Here is a 23,075-nt window from a genome sequence, read left to right on the forward strand (position 1 = left end):
GCTGGTTTAGGCTCTCAAGCACTCGATTAGGTCTCGCTGTTCCCGCTCACCTAGAAAAGCACCTTTGAAGCTGTTGTTTACCTCACAGAAAGTTTCAGGACCAATGAAGGGGGTGTTTGCACCCTTTTTCGCTAAAGTATCCGCAATTTAGTTTTCTTTGTGCTCCCCATGTCGCGATATTCACGTCAGAGTAACAAAGTTTCTTAATGCTAGAATTTTGAGAATTTTAAAACATTACCAGACCGACCTTGATTGCATTTAGAAGTTATCTAGCGATTTTAGAGCTGCTTGACTTTCACAGAATGTTGGCATTGTCACCACACGAAGACTTTCTCTGGCATATAGTTCTAAGGCATGGACATCCTCCGGAAAAATGGAAGTCGTTTTTTCCAAAGCAATTGCCTTCTCGAAATGTGGTCCGACAAGTCCAGCCCCAGCACTGCCGTCTTCCATTTAGACCCATCCGTAAACCACACCTGTACGACCTGTTTTAAAGATACTCCATTACTTCTCCACGTTGAACCATCACTGATAACCACCGTGAAATTCTTGGAGCATTCTAGTTTTCTGTTCATCTTGTCATAGACCGTCAGGTGCGAAGAATTCAGGTTTGAACGAATTCTTACATGATTTGTAAGATTGCCTACTTTAAGATGAAATAGCGTGTTTGGCATATATGTACATATATATATAGTCACGTCACTGTTGACAGTTATGACTTTGGAGTTGTAAGATATTTCGCTTATTTAGGAACCATTATTAACACCGATAACAATGCCAGCCTAGAAATCCAACGTAGAATCTCTCTTGCCAACAAGTGCTACTTTGGACTAAGTAGACCACTGAGTAGTCTCTCGACGAACAAAACAAACACTCTACAAGCCTCTCATCCTGCCCGTCTTAACGTATGGCGCAGAAGTGTGGACGATGACAACATCCGATGAAGCGACGCTTGGAGTGTTTGAGAGAAAGATTCTGCGGAAGATTTTTGTACTTTGCACGTTGCATACAAACTCTCCGGCTCTGAAACTATTCGATGCGGTACTAGCTGGTGGCAGCAGAGGAAGAGGAAGGCCGAGAAGGACTGGGCTTAATTTGGAGTGGCCAACTGGCGTTGATTAACCTTGAAGTAGCCAGTAAAAATCGCGAAAATATCGAGGAGATACCGTTTTTTTCACTTTTTTTATTATTGTGAGTTTATAGATTCCAAACCATCATAAATATAATTTTTGTTTAAAATATTTATGTATTTGCAAACTTAGGTAAAAACTAAAAGAACTTAGCTAAGTTCTATTAATAAATTGGCCACTTTCACTTAATTGCGAATTACCCTAATATTTAATTGTATCCGTACAAAGTATAAAAATTTGTTCTCTGTACACAGCGAAACACTTGCTACATTCTACTCATTTGCAATTAATTTCAATATGACAGGAAAATTAATTTTACTAGAGCCCATTTCTGACATGTTAACCAAATGCAAAGTACATACGCATGCATCTAAATACACTTAACGACGGCACACAGCTACAAAAAACGACAACCAGGTGGTCAAATGGTCCTTATTAAAATGAAGGAACTACTGCAGTATGATGATAAATTTGTGACTGCGTAAATATGAGTTCTGAAAGTGGGATAAATGAGGAAGGAAACTATTTCTAAAAAAAAAAAACAGAAAAACCAAACACGGTGACTTAAGACAAAACACAAAGAATTGGCTGACCGAACTAATAGCTGACCGGTCTGTATTGATGAAAGATCTAGTTCTGTGCTCATTCCTTCTAAGCCAAACTTTCCTAGTTATCTCACAAGTGAGCTACATGGAGCATCTACTGTTCTACTGTTGGTTAACCAAGCTGATGCAGACCTTGCTTGAAAATAAAGGAAGGCCCATATATTGGGCAGAATTGGCTCATTTAAGATTAGTTCTATTCCTAGCCAAGTCATCCGCGATGCAATTTTCAAGAATGTCTCTGTGTCCAGGAACCCAGACAACGTTCGTGATGAACCGCTTAGCCAGCTCATTAAGAATAGATTTACATTCAATTGCTACATTGGAAGAGGTATTCTTGTGCTGTTGAGAATTTGCGGCAGCTTAACTGGTAGAGTAGATGGACTACAATGGACGAGTCTCTGGCCCACAACACAGCCTCTTTTATACTTATTAACTCAGCTTGAAAAACGCTGTAGCACTTTTGAGTGGATGCCACTCCCGACCTTTTGATTTGTAGTATATTAACTTTTAAGGGAAATAATAAATAAACAAATTTAATATTATTATTTATTATTAATCATTTTCCTCTTCCAAAGAATCGGAATATACCTATTGTCCATATTGGGTGAGGAGGTTGGTTCTACTAAAAGAGTCAACTCGTCTATCCGTTATTTATTTTAATTTTACTGCGACAGTTTTTTTTATTTATTTTTTTCATATTTTTTACCCGTAGAAAGTTCGCTACCCATTTAACTTCTTAAATGCATGCGCCTCGTTTTAAGTCAAGCCACCAGGTCCTGAAGAATTTCTTAAAATTTCTTTTCCTTAAAATTCTTTCTCTTTATTTCTTTAAATTTTGTAAGAAATCTATTGTTCTGTTTTAATTGGTTTAATATTTTGAACAATTTGTTTTTAATCAAGTCCAAAATAGCAAGTTTTTACAGCCATGCCGGAACTACATTTAAATCATGACAGCATGACTCAATTCGAGGTGCTAACCATAAATGAATTTTTCAAAAATGAGCAAAAGATATCAATAGGTCAGCTTAATATATATATTTTGTAGATAAAGATCTTTCCAGAACCTGCACGTCAGCAATAGATACAGTAAAAAAAAGTATTATTTTATATTCAGTATTTGTGTACCTTGCATAGGACCAACATTTTTTCCGCCAAAATTTGTACGATTCCGACCATAGTGCAGTTTAGAAACATAGAACGCATGTATGTAGGTGCATATAATGGCAGAAGCCGATGCTCTGTCGTGTCGCAAACAAATCAGCTGTAGATGGTACAAGTAATACAAGTGTAATCATTTTGCCAGGTTTTAACAGTTTGTTCTATGTACAGGGTGGCGCACGAATCGTGCTACAAAAACAAAACGTAATAACTTTTTTTCTAATCAATGTATTTAACTTTTTGTTTTTTTATTGTATAGATAATTCAATTTTATTTTATGTAACTAATTAGTTTTGAAAATAATAGAACGTAAATGACCTCCATGCTCATTCACGCATATGCGACACCTGATGAGAAAATTGTTCATTGCACACTGAAGGGTTGAAGTCGGGATCGCCTCAATTATTGTTGTGATGGACTGCTTCAATTCAGTCAAATTACTTGGTTTTGCTTTATACACCTCTTGTTTGAGATAACCCCATAAAAAAAATCTGGTGCAGTGGTCAGGTGACCTTGGGGGCCAGCGGAAAGTGGAATTTCTGGATATCAATTTATTTCTAAATTTTCGTTGGAGCTCCTCCATATCCGGTCTGGCTATATGTGCAGTTGCTCCATCTTGCTGGAACCAAATTCTGTTAAAAGGGATACGTCTTCGCCGCAGTTCTGGATAAAAAAACTCCTTCAACATGTTTAAATAACGGTCCCCATTTACAGTCGCTGTTACACCGTTTTCTTCGAAGAAGTATGGCCCGACAATGCGCCTTGATGAAACTGCGCACCACACTGTGACTCGTTCTGGGTGCAGTTCCATCTCATGGAGTATTTGCGGATTTGATTGACTCCATATACGGCAATTTTGCTTGTTTACATTGCCGTTTAGATCAAAATGGGCCTCATCAGACATAAACAAGCAATTTATGAAGTTGTTGTCTTCTTCGGCCATTTCAATAATTTTTTGGCAAAATTCCAGGCGAATAGGCAAATCCAGAGGGTTTAATTTGCTTGTGATTTGAACTTTGTACGGAAACAAGTTTAAGTCATCATGAACTATCCGCTGCAATGACCGTCTGCTAACTCCAATTTACGCCGACAAGTTACGAGTCGAAACTCTTGGATTTGCCTGAATTGACGATGCTACAGCCGCGATTGTGGCTTCGACCCGAACATGGGTATCTCGATGGTACGGTCTGCGTGCGATGCTTCCAGATTCAGCAAACATGTTCACCAGCCTCATAATGGTCCATCTGCTCGGGGGAGTGCCGCCAAACTCCCGCCTAAATTCCTTTTGGACGGAAATGATGGACTGCAAAGCATGGTACCGCTGCACTATCCAAATCCTCTTTTCGGTATCCCAAGCCTCCATTTTTTGTAAATCTAAATACTAATCTGCAAAAAAAAAAAAAAAAAAAGCCGATTACTCACACAGAAAAAAAGTTATTACGTTTTGTTTTTGAAGCACGATTCGTGCGCCACCCTGTATTTGAAATCAATTGATTTGTCGGTTCGGCCAGGCTTGGCATGTGCGTAATGGGTTGTCATATTAGACCCTTTACGGTGGCTGGTTTCTGTTCATTTTAAATGAATGAATCAATCAAAATGAGGTTTGCACTTTCTTATAGCCTTTTGAGTAGAGGCACACTCATCAGAATATCTCATACAAACCCATTACCCTTAATAAGCCTAAGATAGAGCTAGGTTGGCCTGAGCGTAGGTGCATTCGGCCGAGATGTCTCAATCTTTATCGCGCTACAGCGTCACATTCAAAAAGAAAATGTGTTGGATTCTTCGGGGACTGGTCACAGAGGCAACAGAAGTCAGTGCAGTGTCTCTCGTGTGAATGCCGGTGAGCATTCTCAGTTTATCCTTAGTGAGGGTTATGAGTTGCCTAAATTGATTTCTGTTACGCAGGCATCACTATCAATTTTTTGTCAGTTCAAATTACTGATATGAAATTAAGTATTTTTTGCCCGTTAATGTAGGAGTTCTTCGACAACTAAGGGGACACATGTAGCACATATAAAGGTTTCCTGCAAAATTTTTGAAACCGATTTTTTTCAAAAAAGTTTCGTTCAGTAGATAATTAATGTGGTTTTATATTAACAAAGTGTCATTTTTAAGGGTCCAAATAAGTAAACTTTGAAATGCGTCTGTATTCGTTGGAGCTACATACAAAATTTTTGGAAAAGTCGCCAACGACCTTCGTCTTTTCAACAAAACAAAAAACCAAGAGTAGTTAGCACGCTTAGAACATCACTGAGGCCACCAATCTAAAGAGGAATACATTTATGTTCCATTGGTTGCCCATGGCCAATTAATATTAATTAAAGTTTTACAAAGGAGTTGATTTACTATGAAAAAAGTAAATTTCTTGTTGTTTGCCTCGCTTGCAGCATACGACAAACCTCTTAGTGCACGTAACCATTGTGCGAGCTGCATCGGCACCACAATTTGGGCTGTCACGAAATTGATTTCCCTTTCTTAAACTGCTTTATGATGATGCATTTTTTTACACGTTTGCAGGCACCCAATCGAATGAATTTCCCAATGGAAACGTTACGGTCGTTAAAGGTTTAAGTTCAATAATCGTGTAATCCGCCATTTTCGTGATGCCAGTTAGCTACGATTTTACACTGTGTGTCGGCAATTTAGAGCAGATTCAGGCACTTAAAGGCAGTGTAGCTTGCGTTATTGCTGAAATGGGAGTTGAAATCAACGAAAATGTGCTGCAAAATTATAATAACTAACGTGGACGGGCCGATTAGATTTTATCCAATTTCAATTCAACTATACAATATCATTGTATAATCAGCACAAATACCAAGAAACTTTGTATAGGAGAGAGTTTGTTTGGGATTCCTGAGCTCAAAATGCATTTTTAAAATTTTTTCCTTTTTCCGGGTTTAAAGATTTTCTTTCGGCGTATATGTGTACTTTTATATAAGTCAATTTCAAGTAAACTCCTTGATCTCCTTATGTTTGTGACCTGATTGTCAAGTTGTGACCTGAATGCCAAGTTATTAAATAAAACACAATTTTTTAATTTTTAATTCTCATTTTATTAAAACTTTTCGCTCACTACTTAAATTTTTCGAAATTTATTGTTACGGTTTTGTTTTTTATTTGAAAACTGCCATAACTTAAGTGCTTTTTCCTAACCAGTTTATCGGGCTTTATTGTTACACATCACTATCGAAGCTTACATTTTTCCCACCAGTTTTTCGCGCTTATACGCGAGGAAAATTGTTTGTGGATGTACGCGCATGTTGTTGTTAGTTTACTGGGGGTAAAAACTAATATCTTTTTGAACATATTTATTAACTCATAATTATGTCATTTACGATAATCTCAATTGAATGAAGTAACATACAATTCCACAGATAATTAGAAGGCTTACACTGTCTACTTAGTAAAAATGTTGAACGAATTTTTCTACAGTATTTTTTAGACCTCTTTATCATCGACCACCTACAACCACATTGGGTTGCACACCGGTGCGGTGGTAAGTGGTGTTTGGACTAGTACGCAAACTAAACCAATTTTTTGCATGCTTCGAAATAATTTGCACAAGAGTGTCAATCCTGTTAACATCGCACACAGCCAAATTAATGGGTGGTTCGCTTCACACTCTGCAAAAATAGAAGATATGTATGTGTATGTATGTACAAATCTGCGTGCATGCACGTATTTGAAGTGAAAATGAATTTTCGGAGAAAAAATATACATAGGTATATAGGGATGTACGTATGTATGTACGTATAATAAATACTCATATGTATGCACTCGCAAATAGCCCAGAGGAAAAGTAAACAATTATGCCACGAAACTGCACAATTGCATTGCAAGGAAAAGAAGCTATTCAATGAGTTTCACTGAGTAGAGGAGCTATAACAATTTAGACACGCACACAAACGCACTCTTCGAATATTTGCAAGTATAAATATGTATGTATGTATGGTATATTTTCACGTAAATGAAAAAAACATACTTATAAAAAATATAAAAAAGTACTTTAGCTTGTGCAGACACTGTGGAAATAAAAATGTATCTAAAAATAAGCGCGATCCTGTGGAACAGCCTTTAATTTCATATGATTCCACAGACGTCTGGATGAGTGTGTTGAAATGCGAAAAATTATACGCGAAATCAAATTAAAAAAAATGATGGACACAACTCGTACATTGTGGTTCAGTCATAGGATCGCACAAATAGATACATATGTATGTATGTATGTAAGTATATGTGTATATGTGTATATATACATATAGTATATGCAACTAGAACATAGGTGTGTGTGCAAATGCAGTTACCAGCGGCGGACCGAGCAACTCGTTTGGGGGGAAGCTTGACCAACGCACACATTTGAATATTTTTTTATAGAAAGAAGTGGATAAGCCATTGTGTTATTGAATAAATATAAATCTTTTGTTACTTTTTCTTACACACATAGAGTTGCCCACATAATTGAGTGTACAACTTCCTATTTAATAAAACTACTGATATGAAGATGTAAAGACGTTTTGATCATAACCAATTTTTTGTTACATAAACTATTCTGCAGTAGGCAAAGACTGATTGCCCTCGACTTTTTTAAGTTTTTAAAATTCCAATGCATAAGAAAAATGCGTGCATGAGTATAAAAATATAGGCTTTCAGTATACTTCATGCACAAACTTAAATGTGCTCATAAAAGTTAAATTTTTAATCTCAGTGACGCATAATCAGAGTCGAAAATAAGTCGGTCCTACGAGGAATGCGTATAGTTCGATAATGTTTATTGAACATTTTGATCTTTTTTAGCACAAACTTGAAAAATTCATCTTGTCCAAAAGATGGAGTTAACTCGAGAAAATTTTAGTGTAATGATTTATTACGATTTCGGACGTGAATTGTCGAAACTCTAGTCTAGGGTATGGTCAACTTTCTCGGCTTTTCGCGTTGAACCACCACGCTTAGCCACCGTAAAACACTGGTACAACGAGTTCGAACATGGCCACGAATTCATCAGGATGAATTTCGTGGAGGCCGTGCAAAAATGGTTGTTCTACCAGATCGACGATATTCGTCAATTGGTAACGCAAAATCGTCACGTGACATATCGCGAGATAGAGGAATCCTTGCACAATAGTGGAACCAGCAAACATTCAATATTGCAAGAGCATTTGGTTGTCAAGAAGATTTCGTCTTGTTGGCTACTGCATAATATGACAAATTTTCAAAACAGCACTCATATCAGGTGGCCGCCGTAGCCGAATGGGTTGGTGCGTGAAAAATAAGTTAAAAACATAAAAAAACATATCTGCCGTTCGGAGCCGGCTTAAAAATGTAGGTCCCAAATAGGAGGAGGAGCTCGGATCTATGCATATGAGTAGCAAATTAAACATCAGTCGACAGCATGGGTGTTCCAAAACGAGGTTAATCCAACACAAGTTGTTCGCGGAAGAAGCACCTCAAAGTGAATGGCCGTGTGTTTTCTTCGAAAATGTGGTCATGTCGCAACTGTGCTACTAGAGTCAAATCTGACTGGTACGCAATCGCTTCTTCTGGCCAGAAGTTTTTGGATAAGTAAGGAATACCAATTGGAGTCTTCAGTGACAGTCAGGCTGCATTGAAGACCCTGGAGAACGCGAAGCAAACCTCAAAGATTGTTCAAGAATGTAAGAAGAAGCTTAATTCTGTCGGAAGACAAAACAGGCTTGTACTTATATGGGTTCCGGGACACTCCGGTGTTCAAGGAAACGAAATTGCCGACGAATTGGCCAACCGTGGATCAGCGGTGCCCCCACAGGGGCCAGAGCCAATAATCGGAGGAATCAAGAATTGTATCAGCGATTATGTAGGCAATCTACATAAAGAGCGATGGTCCGGTCTGGAACGCTGCAGAACTGCAAAGTGTTTTGTGACAAGTCCGAACAGAAAACTGTCAAACTTTCTACTAAAACTTAGAAGGAAAGATATTCGGTTGATGGTCGGCATCATTACAGGACACAACCCACGGGGTCAGCATATGACCACCATTGGAATCATCGAGAACCCGGTATGTCTGTCATGCTTGGAGGAGGCGGATAGCACTGAGCACTTTCTCTGTGAGTGTCCTGCCTTTGCTGGAGCAAGCCTACGAATATTGGGTTCCGATATCATGAGAATGAGTAATATTCGTTCTCTAAATCTGGAGGATATTTACAGATTTGCCAAAGAATCTGGAAAATTCTCACAGGACTAACTATCTCTATCTCTGTCTCTATTCTTTCCTATCTCTTTCTCTGATACTTTTCTCCTTCCCTCATTGACTATCTACCCCCTTTCCAGAGCTTTAAATACAATGGGCTCTTTAGCCTGAGTGTTTTAGGAGCCACCAATTCTCCTGGTGCTCCTAGGCTCGACCTTGTCAAATTCATATTTTCAAATTCAAGGAATACGAACCGCAGAAGGCGAGTGTTCCCGAACATTAATAAAAGAATAATGAGGTCAACATTTTTCAATACCTGAAAAAGTTGCTGAAGTCTTTAAACTGCTCGTTTTGTAGATATTTACTTCTGTGTGGCCAAAGTGCTTTGAAAATTGGTTCAAGTAAATACAGAAGTTTTTTTACTTTCGAGCAGAGTATTGTGAAAAACAATAAAACCATTCCCATTATTATTTACTGTGTTTTCATTATTGGGCGCAAAGTATGAAAAGTAACCCAGAGATAGAAGAAAAACTATAATTTATTTTAAATATGGTCCAATTAGTGCTTATTTTCAGTTCAGAATCGGGTTTAAATTTATGATGCTTTAGCTGGTATTTAAATCGGGTATATTAAATGTACGTATGCCTGTGCACCTAATAAAAATATTTCATTGTCAGGGTATTGAAATTCAGCATATTGATTTTAATATCAGAAAGAATAAAAGATTGTCAAGACAAAAAAAAAAACAAAAAACGTTTCAGCTGCACTTTTCTGTAAAAGGTAATAATGAAGCATGACTTCCCGTAAATGCTGTTTTTCCGGGACGAACGTAGATATTTTTGACGTCAGATAAAAAAAGATCTTTACGTCTCAAACGAATGTCAACTACTGCGGATCGACACCTCACATATGTGTATATACCTTCAAATCCCCAGTATATTACTAGAGCGAACACAAAGATAGTATCAGCAGCGGCACCTCTTTTACGAGGCCGGAAACTTATTTCCATACCCAATATCAAAAAAGTTGTTCCTAATAGGGATGAACAGTACTAAACTTCGCAGTATATTTCGAGAATGAAAGTAGCTTCTCATAAAAACCATCAACCCTAGGAGGTTTCCAAGTCCCAAGGGCTTGTGGGACCGTCGGAGAATTTCATACTCACAAAGCACCCTCCTCTGATAGATACGCCTAAAATTTACCAAAATGCCAAACAAGAAATTATTGCTTTGGCTGAAGTGCAAACATTTGTGTTTACTCAGAAAAAAGTACTACATACATAAGTATGAGCTACAACTGGTGCCAAAAGCCAACTGAAAGATTTGCTTGCGTTATGTATGTAGTTGTATGATATATTTTTCTTGGCGGCTTTCGCAAAATATTAAATTTGTTAACTATTTTTTTACTCATTTATTATACATTGAATAAGTAAATATGTATGTGTATACAAAATAAACAATAGTACATTATTTCATATACACATACATACATACATATAAGTTTTGGAAAAATCTAGAAAAGATATGCATATGTACATATGTAAGTAGAAGGGAACAGCTGCAAGGCATCTGTTCTGTATCTCTCATACATATAGATATACTTGTACATCCATACATACAATCAGTAAGGAAGAGATACATTGCACAAGTACATGAATATTCGCTAATAGAATGAAAAAAATTGCTGCGAGAGTAGCAGTCAATTCATTCAAAATATAATTTGAAAAGACATGACTAGTAATTGATTTTTGCAAAGCTGAAAAAAATTATTGTAGCTTAAGGCAAAATGCTGAGTAGAACCAAGAAATTATCTAGGTTTTCGTTATTTTCTGACTCACCCAATATCAATAAAACACGAGAACCTGTTCTTATCCCTGAAGTTAAGCAATTTGCTGCCGTACCTGGTAAAAGTCTGGGTACATTTAAGCCACTAGCCCACACAGAAAACTATGTTAATATTCTGTGGTCTAGAGAGAGAGGGAAAGAGAGATATTTTCCATATCTCAAAGGGTTGGTGTGCATTTTTTGAGTTTGGCAAATCCGAGAACCTATGTATGTCTATGCGTCACGAACTATGCCATTTGCACATATCTTATCTCGCGGTTCAGCCTGAGTTTTCGAAATCGCAGGAGCATACATTTTATTACAGTTACCAAAACAAGATTAGAATTTTGTGATACATTTTTTCCCCGAGCTGGAAAACGTCTAAAGGAATCCACTCCACTCGGCTGTTCTTGCATATCTTCCCCCAGTATTGTGTTCGTCAACCATCTCTTACAAGTGTTGCGTCTCAATAACTCAATTTTCTTATATCATAAGCGCACGTTGGCTGCAAACATTACCGGGATTTGAGTCAGAGTTAGATTTTTAGAACGTGTGAACTCTTAAAACAAGGGAGACATGTTTAATACCGTCGATGGATCAATCAAGCGAAAGCACTATACCTAATTTGACCCAGTTTTTGTATGCTGTCAGTCCATTTTTGTCAGCTATTTGCTTTGTATGTCGGTCAGCAGAGGTTTCGACGTGATAGCAGAATATTACCCCTTCCATTACAAATCCTTTTTAACTTAGCACTTTGGTTTTTAATAGCGGTCGGCGCTCACCAGACAATTTCAAACTGTACTTTGGACTAAAGAGTTTGAAATTTTAACGACAATTTGTTAGTTTTTTTTAATTTTGTGGAATGTTTGAAACTTTAAGTTATATGGTTTTAGCTGTAGTATAAACTAAATTTGTTGAATAAAAAAAAAGAAAACTAAAAAATATATATAAAGTCAAAGCTGTGCACTATACCCCCCTGCTATTATTATGAGCACAGTTGTACATATATTACAGATCCTTTACCGAGCTTGCAATTTTTGAATTTAAAAGAACTTCCAAGTCCGAGTAATAATATTGTTTAAGTTTTTAAAACGTTTGTGTATTTTAATGGAAAAGGACATATTGCATAGATAGAATTTTTTTATTTTTAAGGTCTTAACTTATTAGTAAACTGACTCTGTAAACCCGCACAAATCGAGCACAGAGGATCTTTTCTATTCGAGCTCCTTTTCACGACTTCGAGCATAAAAGCCAAGTTTGAGTTAGAGTACTGGCGGTTAGGGCCTTCAGCTTAACTTTAACAGAGTCCCCGTGGTCTATAGCTCGAAAATGTAGGGTATTTTCAGGAATTTTTTTTTACCATAAAAAAATTAAAAACGATATTTAAATATTTTAGGACTTTTATTTAACTTCTTTTACATACAAAAATAATTTTTTTGTTTTTTAATTTTTATAATTTTAAAAATGGCGTTTATCTAAAACACAAAAACCAAAAAAAAAAAAAAAAAAAATCAGTACGACTGTAGCTACGTCCCGCCAATAGAATAATAAAAAAAAAACAAACAAAATGACAAAATGACGCGGTTTCGAACTTGACGATTGAACCCAGACGATTGGGTTGAATAGTTTTTTTTTTTTTGACAACACCATCCGAAAAAAGTCGTTTGGAGATAAATGAGTTTAAGGTTGGAGGTACAGGAGCGCGCAGTCCGCTCTCTACCTAGTTAATGGGCTGTGGAAACTATAATATTGGGAGTTTCCGCATGAAAATTTCACAGTATATTCTTAAGATACTATACTATACTATACTATATACAAATTTATTTTATAATACAAAGTGTTATACTTTTGCTATTAGTTCAATCTTACGGTCAGTTGTCTGTTTAAGAGATTCAGATGGATTAACAGTTTTATATTATATATTGAAAATCTAAGATGATTCAGGACTGGGCAACTGTCGAGAATGTGAGTAAATCAGTAGACCCGCAATACAAGCAGTTGGGGTTGGTTGTGCCATTCAAGAGATATGCATGTTAAGAACTGGCTACAGGGGCGATTATGTTGTTTTTATGTTTTTATTTACCTACAAGGAGAACTTTTAGAAAAATGTGGCTTCGTCCAATTGGGGTTGGACATTTTGTAAGGATTTTGTAAGCTTTTTTATCCGCTACTTCGTCCCCTTGGATTTCTATATTATTTTGATCTCACAGGCGAACAGAACTATATCATTACGAATGTTAATGATCAACTGTGTGTCATTTGATTGGTTCAAAAAACAGATTCGTTGGCAGACTTGAGATGAAAAAAGTAGTTGTTCAAACAGCGCAGTTTCTTTGACTGGGAGTATCGGTGATGGCAAAGTATATACAGCAATGGTTGTACAACATTTATTTGTCGCGGCAAAAGCGGTACCGCTTTTGGATTTCGATTCGTCCGCATAGACCATTTCCCGATCTTTGATATAATTCTCTAAGGTTGCATTGTGTAGTTGTCGATGTTCGCTTTGCCAGTGGAGTAATTGCGATGTTGTTGTGAAATGTTTAGAAATAATGATGCGAATTTAGAGCAGGTCGGAACCATTGATGTGTCAAACGAGTGTAATAAGGTTCAGTAATTGTTAGGCGATTGAGCACCATATTATGGTGGACGGTTTATGGTTAACGTTGATATTTTTCAGGGTGGTATTAATTAATGCCAACAATAATTCCCTACCGACATAAAATTATTTTTAAATATCAATCATAATGTTGCGTGCAGTTTTTTCAGCTATACGGTTGCTTTCTGTACTTTGCGCCTAATGATGAAAATACACTTTGCGCCCAGCTAACGGCTCTATTGTTTCCTCCAAAATGAATTGTTTAAAGGCTTCAATAGCTTTTCTAGGCGTCGAAAAACGTTAACCTCGCATTATATTTTTGACGATCGGGAACAAACAAAAATCATCAGGTGCTAAATCAGGGCTGCTAGGCAAAGTGGTCAAAAACTATATTGTATGAGCCGACGCGTGAGAGCTCGTATTGTCTTGGTAAAGGCTGATTGCTCTTTGGCGGTTGGTATTCCTAAATTCCCCAAAAGCTTCTAGCAAACAAATGTTTGTTTACCACTCAGCATTGCCAGTTTTAGTGACACAGTTGCGACATGGCCAGATTTTCCAAAAAAAAGGCAAATGCTTGAAGTTGTTTTTTCCGTAAACAATTTTTTTATGGATTAAGGTCGTTTTGGAACACCCATACTGACTATTGTTGTTTTGTTTCCATCTCATATGCGTAGAACCATTATCTTTCATTTGTTACGATGTCAAAGGTCTGCTTCGAACCATTGCCGTTGAATTTCTTTAACATTTCTTTACTCCAATCGACACGAAACCTTTTTTGGGTGGTTGCCAAATTATGAGACTTCCAACTCTTCTTGACGACCGACTGTCCACTAATGCTTAAGGATATCTCTACCTCTCGATGTGTCACATGCCGACAATTGACGCGCAGCATCGATTGTTTCTGGTACAGCAAAGGTTTTGGGACGATTTTCACGAACGCGACACCTTTCACAGTGGCTAAGTGTGGTACTCCACCGCCAAAAGTAGAAGAGTAAGTTGAGCAATGCACTCCTGTCTTGATAATCCACGTTGAAAATCGTAATGAATTATCGCACGATAATTTTCACGAGCTCATTCCATTTTTTTGGCGAGATGAATTTTTCAACTCACTGAAAAAAAAAAAAACAAATAAAACTCGTAAGTGAAAACGTTATTTGTAAGTTTGTGCTAGAAAATATCAAAGTTTTCTATAAAAAATATCGAATTACAGCGCATCACACTTTTAAAAAGCAAACTACGTTTCTAGGAAACACTCGAACACTCCCTTTGGCTGCCGCGTATTAGGGAGCAGCATACCAATATTTTAGACTACTAAAATAATAATTGGATGATCTTCGAGGCTTTTCAAATATACACCACATAAAACAAATAACAAAGTGTTTGATAAATTAACATAATGAATAAACATTCTTAACACTGCTATAAATTTCTTGTTCCGATTGCCTAATTCATGTGCATTCGGTCTTTACAAAGGGAGGGACATCAGCTGGTTTATTTTCAAAAATGTTACACAAAAAAATATGTGGAATATTTTTGCAATTAACTTTTGATTATCACTTCATTCAATTGGCTGCTTCGGTTAACCCTGCAGTGGCCCATCGTATTAACCTAATTTTTCAAAATTATGTTGACTGATATTTCATTTTAAGATTCCTGACCTCTTTAAGATTATCTTAACAACAACTCATAAAGCAAAGTATAATGGGTCTAATTGCAGCTCTTAAGTGGCGAAGTCATATCGGCAAACTGCTAACAATTTAGTTCCCAAAAGGTCGATCGTATGATGAGCTATGTGACATATAGTTGTGTGCCGAATTGAAATCAGATTCATTCAAGTCCATATCGATGTCATCTCTCCTTTGCCTTTTAGCTCCGTCACCAGAATAGAATTCCCAATAGCATTTTCAAAAAAAATATCCAACGTGGCCACCCACACCCAAATTGATATGGAACTGTCACTTTTTACGAATACATCGTCCGACACTTTTTTTCCAATAAACACGCAGTGTGAGCAATACGGCGTTCAATTTGGAAGTAAGTTTCTAAAATTTTTAAACGTTAGGCAGGAGTAAAGCGACGAAGCGGATATATAATAATGAATTTCTGACACTTCTGCGAGCGCAAAATTGCTGTTAGTGTTAAGAAAAAATATTTAATAAAAAAAGAGAACAAGTCGCTGGCCCACCCTACGTAAACCTCTTGTGCATGCACACGCTTACATACATACATATGCATCTCTGCAATCACTTTAACTCCCAACTTAGCGACTGCTTGCCTTCTGCTTTGATTTTCGGATTTTTTTAGAAGCGGCACGCGCTATTGGCGTTTTTGGGAACACGCATATCTATTCCACTTACATATAAGCACAACAACAATAAATAGCTAAATCTTAACACACATGCATATATATTGTATTCACTACACACAAACATATAAGTATGTATGAGTTCAGGGAAAAATAAACACAAAATTAGTAGTAAAAATATATATTTATATACACGCATATATGTACATATATACTGATGTTTGTATATATAAATAGAAGTATTAATGGAAAATAAGAGAAAATCTATAACAGCTACATTTCTTCTATTTCTGCCATCTCAACAAACACCATGTATCTCCGTTCGGCGTTGGGCACGCACGCACATACACACAACAAAAAACCATGCTCACACATACACATGCCTTTGCATAGATTGTGGACCCGTACCTAGAGACAAAATCCTCAGTAGCGGCAGTCGAAGATATCCTCAACGGTTTCAGTAAGCGCCAAGTCGATGTAACAACCAGTCTAGACAATTGGACAACGCAGATTGCGGAGAAACGTGAAGTTGAAATCATACTGGAGAAAATCATGAGTGACAATGAGGAGGTGAGTGGGTGTAGTGCTTACTTAATAAAAAGTAAATAAACAAAACGATGTATTGTTTTGGCGTTTTTTTGTTTTTGTTGTCAAGTAAATAGCCAATCATTAATGATCTAATTTTATTTTATTGATACTTTTCTATTTATATATGATTATACTCGTATCTTTGGTAATAGCTTTTACGTTTTGCTTTTTCTTTTCATTTCTTTCTCGCACAACATTTCCCCTGCAGACCGCCACGAAGACGACCCAAGTAGATACACAGTTGTATCCGGTTTTCACTTCACTATCCGTTGATGCGCGCCAACTGCACTCAATCACCAGCGATAAGCTCACCCATGTCCTGCAGGATATTGACAAAGCTCAGGATGAGCTACAACATCGCATACACACCACACTCGGCATACAAACGAAAAATTCTGAGTCGTTGCAGAAAATCGAGCAGGTCATTAGCAATTTGCGTTCATTAAAATCTAAATTGGATGGCATACGTTACGATTATAAAACGTTGCTGGAGAATATCCTGAAATTCTTGATGGAGATAATCGAACTGCGCCACAGCATCGATGACTTTTTCGTGAAACAAAAGCAACAGCAACAGCAGTTGGGTGGCGTTGAGGTAGCGGACATTGAACACACAATTGTCGAGCACGAGAAATTCCGTGATGGTTGCATGGATAAATTTAGATCGTTAATCACACAATCCGAGCTGCTGATCGATCGAGTGCGTGCACTGGAACCGCCCGGTGCACGAGAAATCGACACCGATCGCATTCTCAAGTTGCTGGAGAATTTGCGCATTCATTTCGAGGCGAACAACAGCGAGAGAATGTCGCGTCTAGAGCGACTCGGTAAGCTGGAACAATTCAAAACGGATTTGTGCGATATTAATCGCAGTCTGGATAGTGTCAGCAAACAATTGAATGAAATCAATGGACAAAGTGTTGATAGCTTGGCGGCGGCGAAGACCACTTCGTTAGCGTTTGAGTATTTTGAGCGAACCATTGAGGTGAGTTGGCATATAGTAGTGGGGGTTTGTGGGAGCTGTTTGCGGTGGTGATGGTTGTATTGTAATGAAGCTCGAAGTGTATACAGTGTACATATGATTGACAGTTTAAAAGACAAGTAAATCAATTAGTGTATTCGTTGGTGTGTAAACGTATTTCAATGTGGTAGTGAATTGCTGCAAAAGCGGGTGTGAGTCAAAATGTGGCAGGTGCTTTATGACGCGCCAGATGTTTTGTTTTCAGTTTTTAAACGCTCTTTTGTTTCGGGTTCAATGAACAATCTGTGTTGAGCTAATATTTATTAGCAACAAATGCTTGATTTTGAGAAAATACGGTGTTGCAGGTTGGTTGAAAAGTGAGAAAGTAAAAACAGAAGAATGTAATTTTTTAATGAAACATTTTTTTTTACTATACCATTAACTCTCTCAACTTCAATACACTTATCCCTATAATTCTACAAAAACTGTGCACCAATTTTGTAATAATTTTCCAGAAACTCTGCAAAATACACAGCTTTTTGTTGATTTTTTATTAATTTTCCAAAAGCTTTTCCATATGGAATTTTAAAAAATATGGACCACTCGTTCAGCTGAAGTCCTTTTGGTATCAGTAATTTCCCGCTTTGTCAACTTTTTGTTGTCAAACAATATCGTACACTTGCTCAATGAATTCTGGTGTTGTTGTAGCCGCCGCAGCCGAATAAGTTGGTGCGTGACTACCATTCGGAAGTGCACAGATTCGAAACCTCGCGCATAAAATACCGATTAAAAGAAAATTTTTTTTCTAATGACAGACAATGGCATACCTTCGAGTGTATTTTTGCCATTAAGAAGCTCCTTATAAAGAATCATCTGCTGTTCGAGCCGGCTTGAAACCGTCCATTTGCGGAAAAACATCAAAACTTGTGTTTCAGTCGAAAATAGATACATATTGTATTTTTTTGCTCAAGTTTACAGTTTTTTTTTAAATTGGAAAATGTTTTAAAAAATGTACATAGTGGCAGCGCTCTCAGTGTTAAATCTTATTGGATTCATCCTATTATCGATATTGCATCTAGCTCTGGTTGCTATGATAGGCCGTTTGAGAACTGCGAACTTGTGCTAGGCAATTGAAATAATAAGTGCTTCTCTTCTCGCTATGTTTGGACTCTGTTCGCTTAACGAAAAATTTTGCATGTGAATGCAAACATGTTATTTTCGATGCTATCAACTCTTTTTCAAGGGAATTTCATTAGACCGCATTGATACTGGGAAACTTTTATTACTTAAACTTGGCAAATTCTATTTTAGTGTTGTCCGTCATTTTCACACACGGCAGACAAAATTGAGATAAAAAGAGGGCAAAGGGTTTTAGCAGAGCACGAGCATCACAAGTAACGAGATGAAGTAGCAAGTTTTTACCTGCATGAACGTCGTCTCACAAATATTCATTAAGTGCTTCCAAACAAATTCAATTGTTGGCAGCTCTTTGTCAATGCCATCAACATATGTCTAATTATACCAGCTGCTTCATCTATTCGCCACTCATTAAATCGAAAGCGCATAGCGTAACACGTTTAATAAAGAGTGCTTGAGCGAGTTGCGTTAACTTTCTTTATCGCCTGTAAGTATGCAGCAAGTTGTGCTATTTTCTCATAATTTCATTTGCCAAGCAAATTGCTGCATTTCTCGAATGACTTATGAAAAACAATCACTTCCCAGAAGAACAAGGCTCGCTACAAAAGTCCCCCGGGCAGAGATGAATAAAATAAAAAATAAAAATTAGATACATGTAAATAACTACCCTAGTTAATCACTTTAATAACAATGGCTCATTCACACCCACTTCCGAATTGATTCTGCTCAAATTGTAATAATAACAAACTATTTCAGAACTCAATGCCAACAATTTTGGTGCCCGTCGAGCATCAGCTACGTTGGGGTCATAATAAGCGACCGTTAGAGGTATTTAATTATTTATGTAGTTTAGTTTTTCCGAACTCTAATTGAATTTTAATTTCGTATCTTTCATCAAAAGTTACTATCTACCTGTGGCGTTTTAAATCATAATCTCCCCAAACTTTCAGCTGCCTCCATAACAATCTATAGCAATCACTCGATAAACGCCATTTATTCAATTTAATTGCACACACACACACACAAATCAGAAACTAAAATGTTCAAATATATGCACTCATGCATGTGTATATGTGTGTGTGTAGTATTTGTTCGTCGATCCATCAGTTCGGTGACGGCGCTGCAGCAGACTGTAAATGTCAACGCGTACCAGACAAGTTCATTATTTATTTAGTTTTGCTTTGTTGTTACTTTTCTATTTGTGTGCGTCAGTTTTACAACAATTGTTTGTATGACGCAAATCTTCCTGTTTGTATTAGTGTCATACAAACAAATGGCACGCGTTAGCATGTACACAGACAATACACCAATTTGCTTACCGAAATACACGAAAACGTCACTATTCCGAATTATTTTATTTTCAATAAAATCGCACAAAGGAAACTGGGCGTTGCACAGTGTGGATATGGCACATTGCCATTATAAATAATTGCGAAAATTACCATGAAAAACTGTCCACCCAAAGCCATACTTATAGGCACACATGCACACACACAAATATCACATTTTATCTGGTCAAGCAAATATCATCTCGAAATATTCAATAAATTACATTTCGAAATTGGCTGTTCTTCCTTCTGTAGTAATCATTCAACTACATATTTAGCATACATACAATACACCCAAACATACGTATGTATGTATGTGCATACAACTAAATAATGTATAGGGACCTACTTGGTATTTATTTTTAACTGCAGCACTGCAATTTAATAAATAACTAGAAAGTACTAAACAAAATCTAGATTTGGTAAACGTTAGTGAGCAGAATTCACGCAAATTGTAGCAACTAAGCGCCATTGCAAATTTTGCCTCGTTTTTAGGAAATATTTTAAGTTTTGCGAGATGGATAGAGATTTGTATAGAACTATTACATACTTACGTATATATAAATATGTGTGTCTGTATATAAAAGCACATGAAGCTGAGAAATGTATATAATGACATTTTTACTAATGTAACGGCTATTTATTTGAATATATATCTGTACATGTATACAGCGTTCCACAGTACGAGTACTCTTCGTGCAGCAATGAAAATTTAAGGAATTTTCCGAGAAGATGCTATGACAAAAATCTAAAAATTTCAAAAACATTTCATTATGCAAATATATTTAGTATAGTTTAATAATAAAAATTACGTTAAATTGAAAATTACTTGCAATTTGATCACACAATCATAGTTTAATTGTACCACAAAAATTTTCGTAAAGAAAATAGAAATCTTTAGTTTGTTAGTTGATCAACAGGCAAAAATGTGTAGAGTTCGCAAAAAGGTATACAAGCGAGTCATCGGACCTAAATAATAATAATAAAATACTGCATTGAAATTAATTTGAATAGGCACAATACGTATAGCCAATTTATTGGATAAAAAAATTATATTATATCATTAAGAGAAAAACCTCATGAAGAAGCCTCAAAATCTCTCATTTTTTAAACATATTTTTAAAGGTGATAAACTAATTATATTATTTTGAAGCCTTAAGACAACTTTATTTAACTTTTCGAGAGTACAAAAAAAAAATTGTTTAATATTTTTTCAAAATGGCGGCTCACGATCATGTCTTATCGGCTGCTCTATGTATTACTCTTAATCTATCGATCTGAAACAAAAAAATTAAATTGGTTTTTTTTATAACATATTAACGGAAAGGATGAACCTATAAAATAAAAAACAAGTATAAAATTAATCATAAAATAAGCCTTTGAAAAAAGTCAGAATTGAGGGCTATTTTATTGACATTTTTAACCCCCAAAAAGTAATTTATCAAAGCGAAATATCTGAAATTTTAGGTTTATCCTTCCGATAGTAATGTACATAAAGTCCTCACCAAAATTCAAAGAAATCGGTGGATAACTTTATGAGTTACAACCATAGCAGTTTTTAAAAAAGTCGTTTCGAGATAATTGAGTTCAAAGGTACTCAAAGAGGTACAGGAAAAAAAAAATAAATTTTTTGAGGCCTCTACATGACTGACAAACTTAATGCATAACGAGTGAGTTGTGCCTGACTACCGTTCTGCTTACCCCGAGTTTGATGTTCATGATCCCATTATGCACATGACATGAAACATCAGAGGAACGAAAATTTAGTTCTTCTATTTTATGTAGGTCGCTCTTGTGCGTAAAAATCATATGTATAAGAGGAGCCCCTAAATTTGGAGTATAAAACCAAGTTGCATGCTCCAAATTATAGAATGAGCGCAGCTCAATATCTCAACATGTGTTTTTGCTTTTCTTATAACATCATAAAATATAATATAGGCTTCAGTATGGCGTCAGTAATATGAGTTGGCATGAAACTACCATTCGTAAGCGAATCTCCGGGCATGAAACATCAAGTGTTTCTAATAGCGGTGATCGCTCGGCAGGCAATGGAAAACTTTTAAACGTATTTATATCATGAAAAAACTCCTCATAAAAACCATCTGCCTTTCGAAGCCAGACTGTTAGGACTGTTGGTCCCTCCATTTGTGGAAAACATCAAGACGCAACAGCAGGAGGAGCGCGGCAAAATGCCCAATAAAGAATTATTTGATAGAGGCTTGTAGAATAGATTTAAGGATTTCGTTCAGAAAACTGAAAAGCTTCAAACAATTATGTAGTAAAGGCTCAACCAGAAAATTTACTGAAAAGTTGGCGCTCAAATATTTGGTTCATAAAACTCATTTAAAACAGAAAAGAATCTAGGTAATTTTACTCAAATTTCTATTACTTATTTGATTATGAAATATTTTAATTTAGTAATAATTTGCCAAATGAGCTGTTTTGTGAGAAGCCCTCAAATACGTAACTGTCTTAGAACCAAAATATGTAATATCACTCATACGCCCCGGTAAATATGAAATGTGATTAATTCGTTGTCCCACATATTGGAAGACTTTGTTTTATCAAATCGCATGGAAATAGCGAAGAAGAAGTTGTGAATAGTAAAAGGGTTCACGTTTTGATTTATGCAGTTTTTTACGCAATTTTAAAATAACAACACAACAATAGAGAATTTTTTTAATCGCTTCGGGCAGACTTGCAGAAAGTTGGCTTCTATCCTAGCAATAACGATGCCAAATATGATTTGCCTCATTGTATGTTAAGAGCTGCCCTCAACACCATTAATTTCTGAAAAATCATTGCAGTGCTCTATGAACAACGTGAATAGATTTATTTTTTTTAAGTACTGTTCCACAATTTGTGTGTTGTTTTGGCGTTAAAAGATTCATGATGATTTGCCAAACTTTAGTGAACTGAAATGTCAACACAGTTTGCCAATCGCATTTGTCAAACCTTAGTTCTCGAAATCGGTAGTTCTCATGCAGCTAATAATATAGTGAAACAATATAAATTTCTTTATACGGAATGAATTGAAATGAAATTTTGGACATATCTTTTATATAACTTTTAATTAAAATAGGTAATGCAAGTACACGAGTTAGCTCGTGATCGGTCAACAACGTTTGGGCATGAAAACTTAAGTTAACTTGTGACTGATCAGCACAGTGTACATGATGCTGATGTTGCAACATTTATTGTCGTCTCATTTCTCTTTTGCAACGCAGAAAAGATGTGTTCTTTCTTATTCACTAATTCGTTTTGAGGCAGGCAATTTT

General features: G+C 36.4%; 1 protein-coding gene across 11 annotated transcripts in view; it reads left to right on the forward strand.

Moving 5' to 3' along the window:
- Positions 1-23,075, forward strand: part of LOC129240321 (muscle M-line assembly protein unc-89) — a 237,770-nt gene that overhangs the window by 110,839 nt on the left and 103,856 nt on the right. For all 11 annotated transcript variants that reach the window (XM_054876050.1, XM_054876057.1, XM_054876061.1 and 8 more), the window contains 2 exons: positions 16,177-16,353; positions 16,580-17,356. In XM_054876050.1, coding sequence (XP_054732025.1) covers positions 16,177-16,353; positions 16,580-17,356 — 954 coding nt within the window. The remainder of the gene's footprint in view (positions 1-16,176; positions 16,354-16,579; positions 17,357-23,075) is intronic.

The sequence above is a fragment of the Anastrepha obliqua genome, chromosome 3 (assembly GCF_027943255.1).
Source record: "Anastrepha obliqua isolate idAnaObli1 chromosome 3, idAnaObli1_1.0, whole genome shotgun sequence".
NCBI classification, from domain to species: Eukaryota; Metazoa; Arthropoda; class Insecta; order Diptera; family Tephritidae; genus Anastrepha; species Anastrepha obliqua.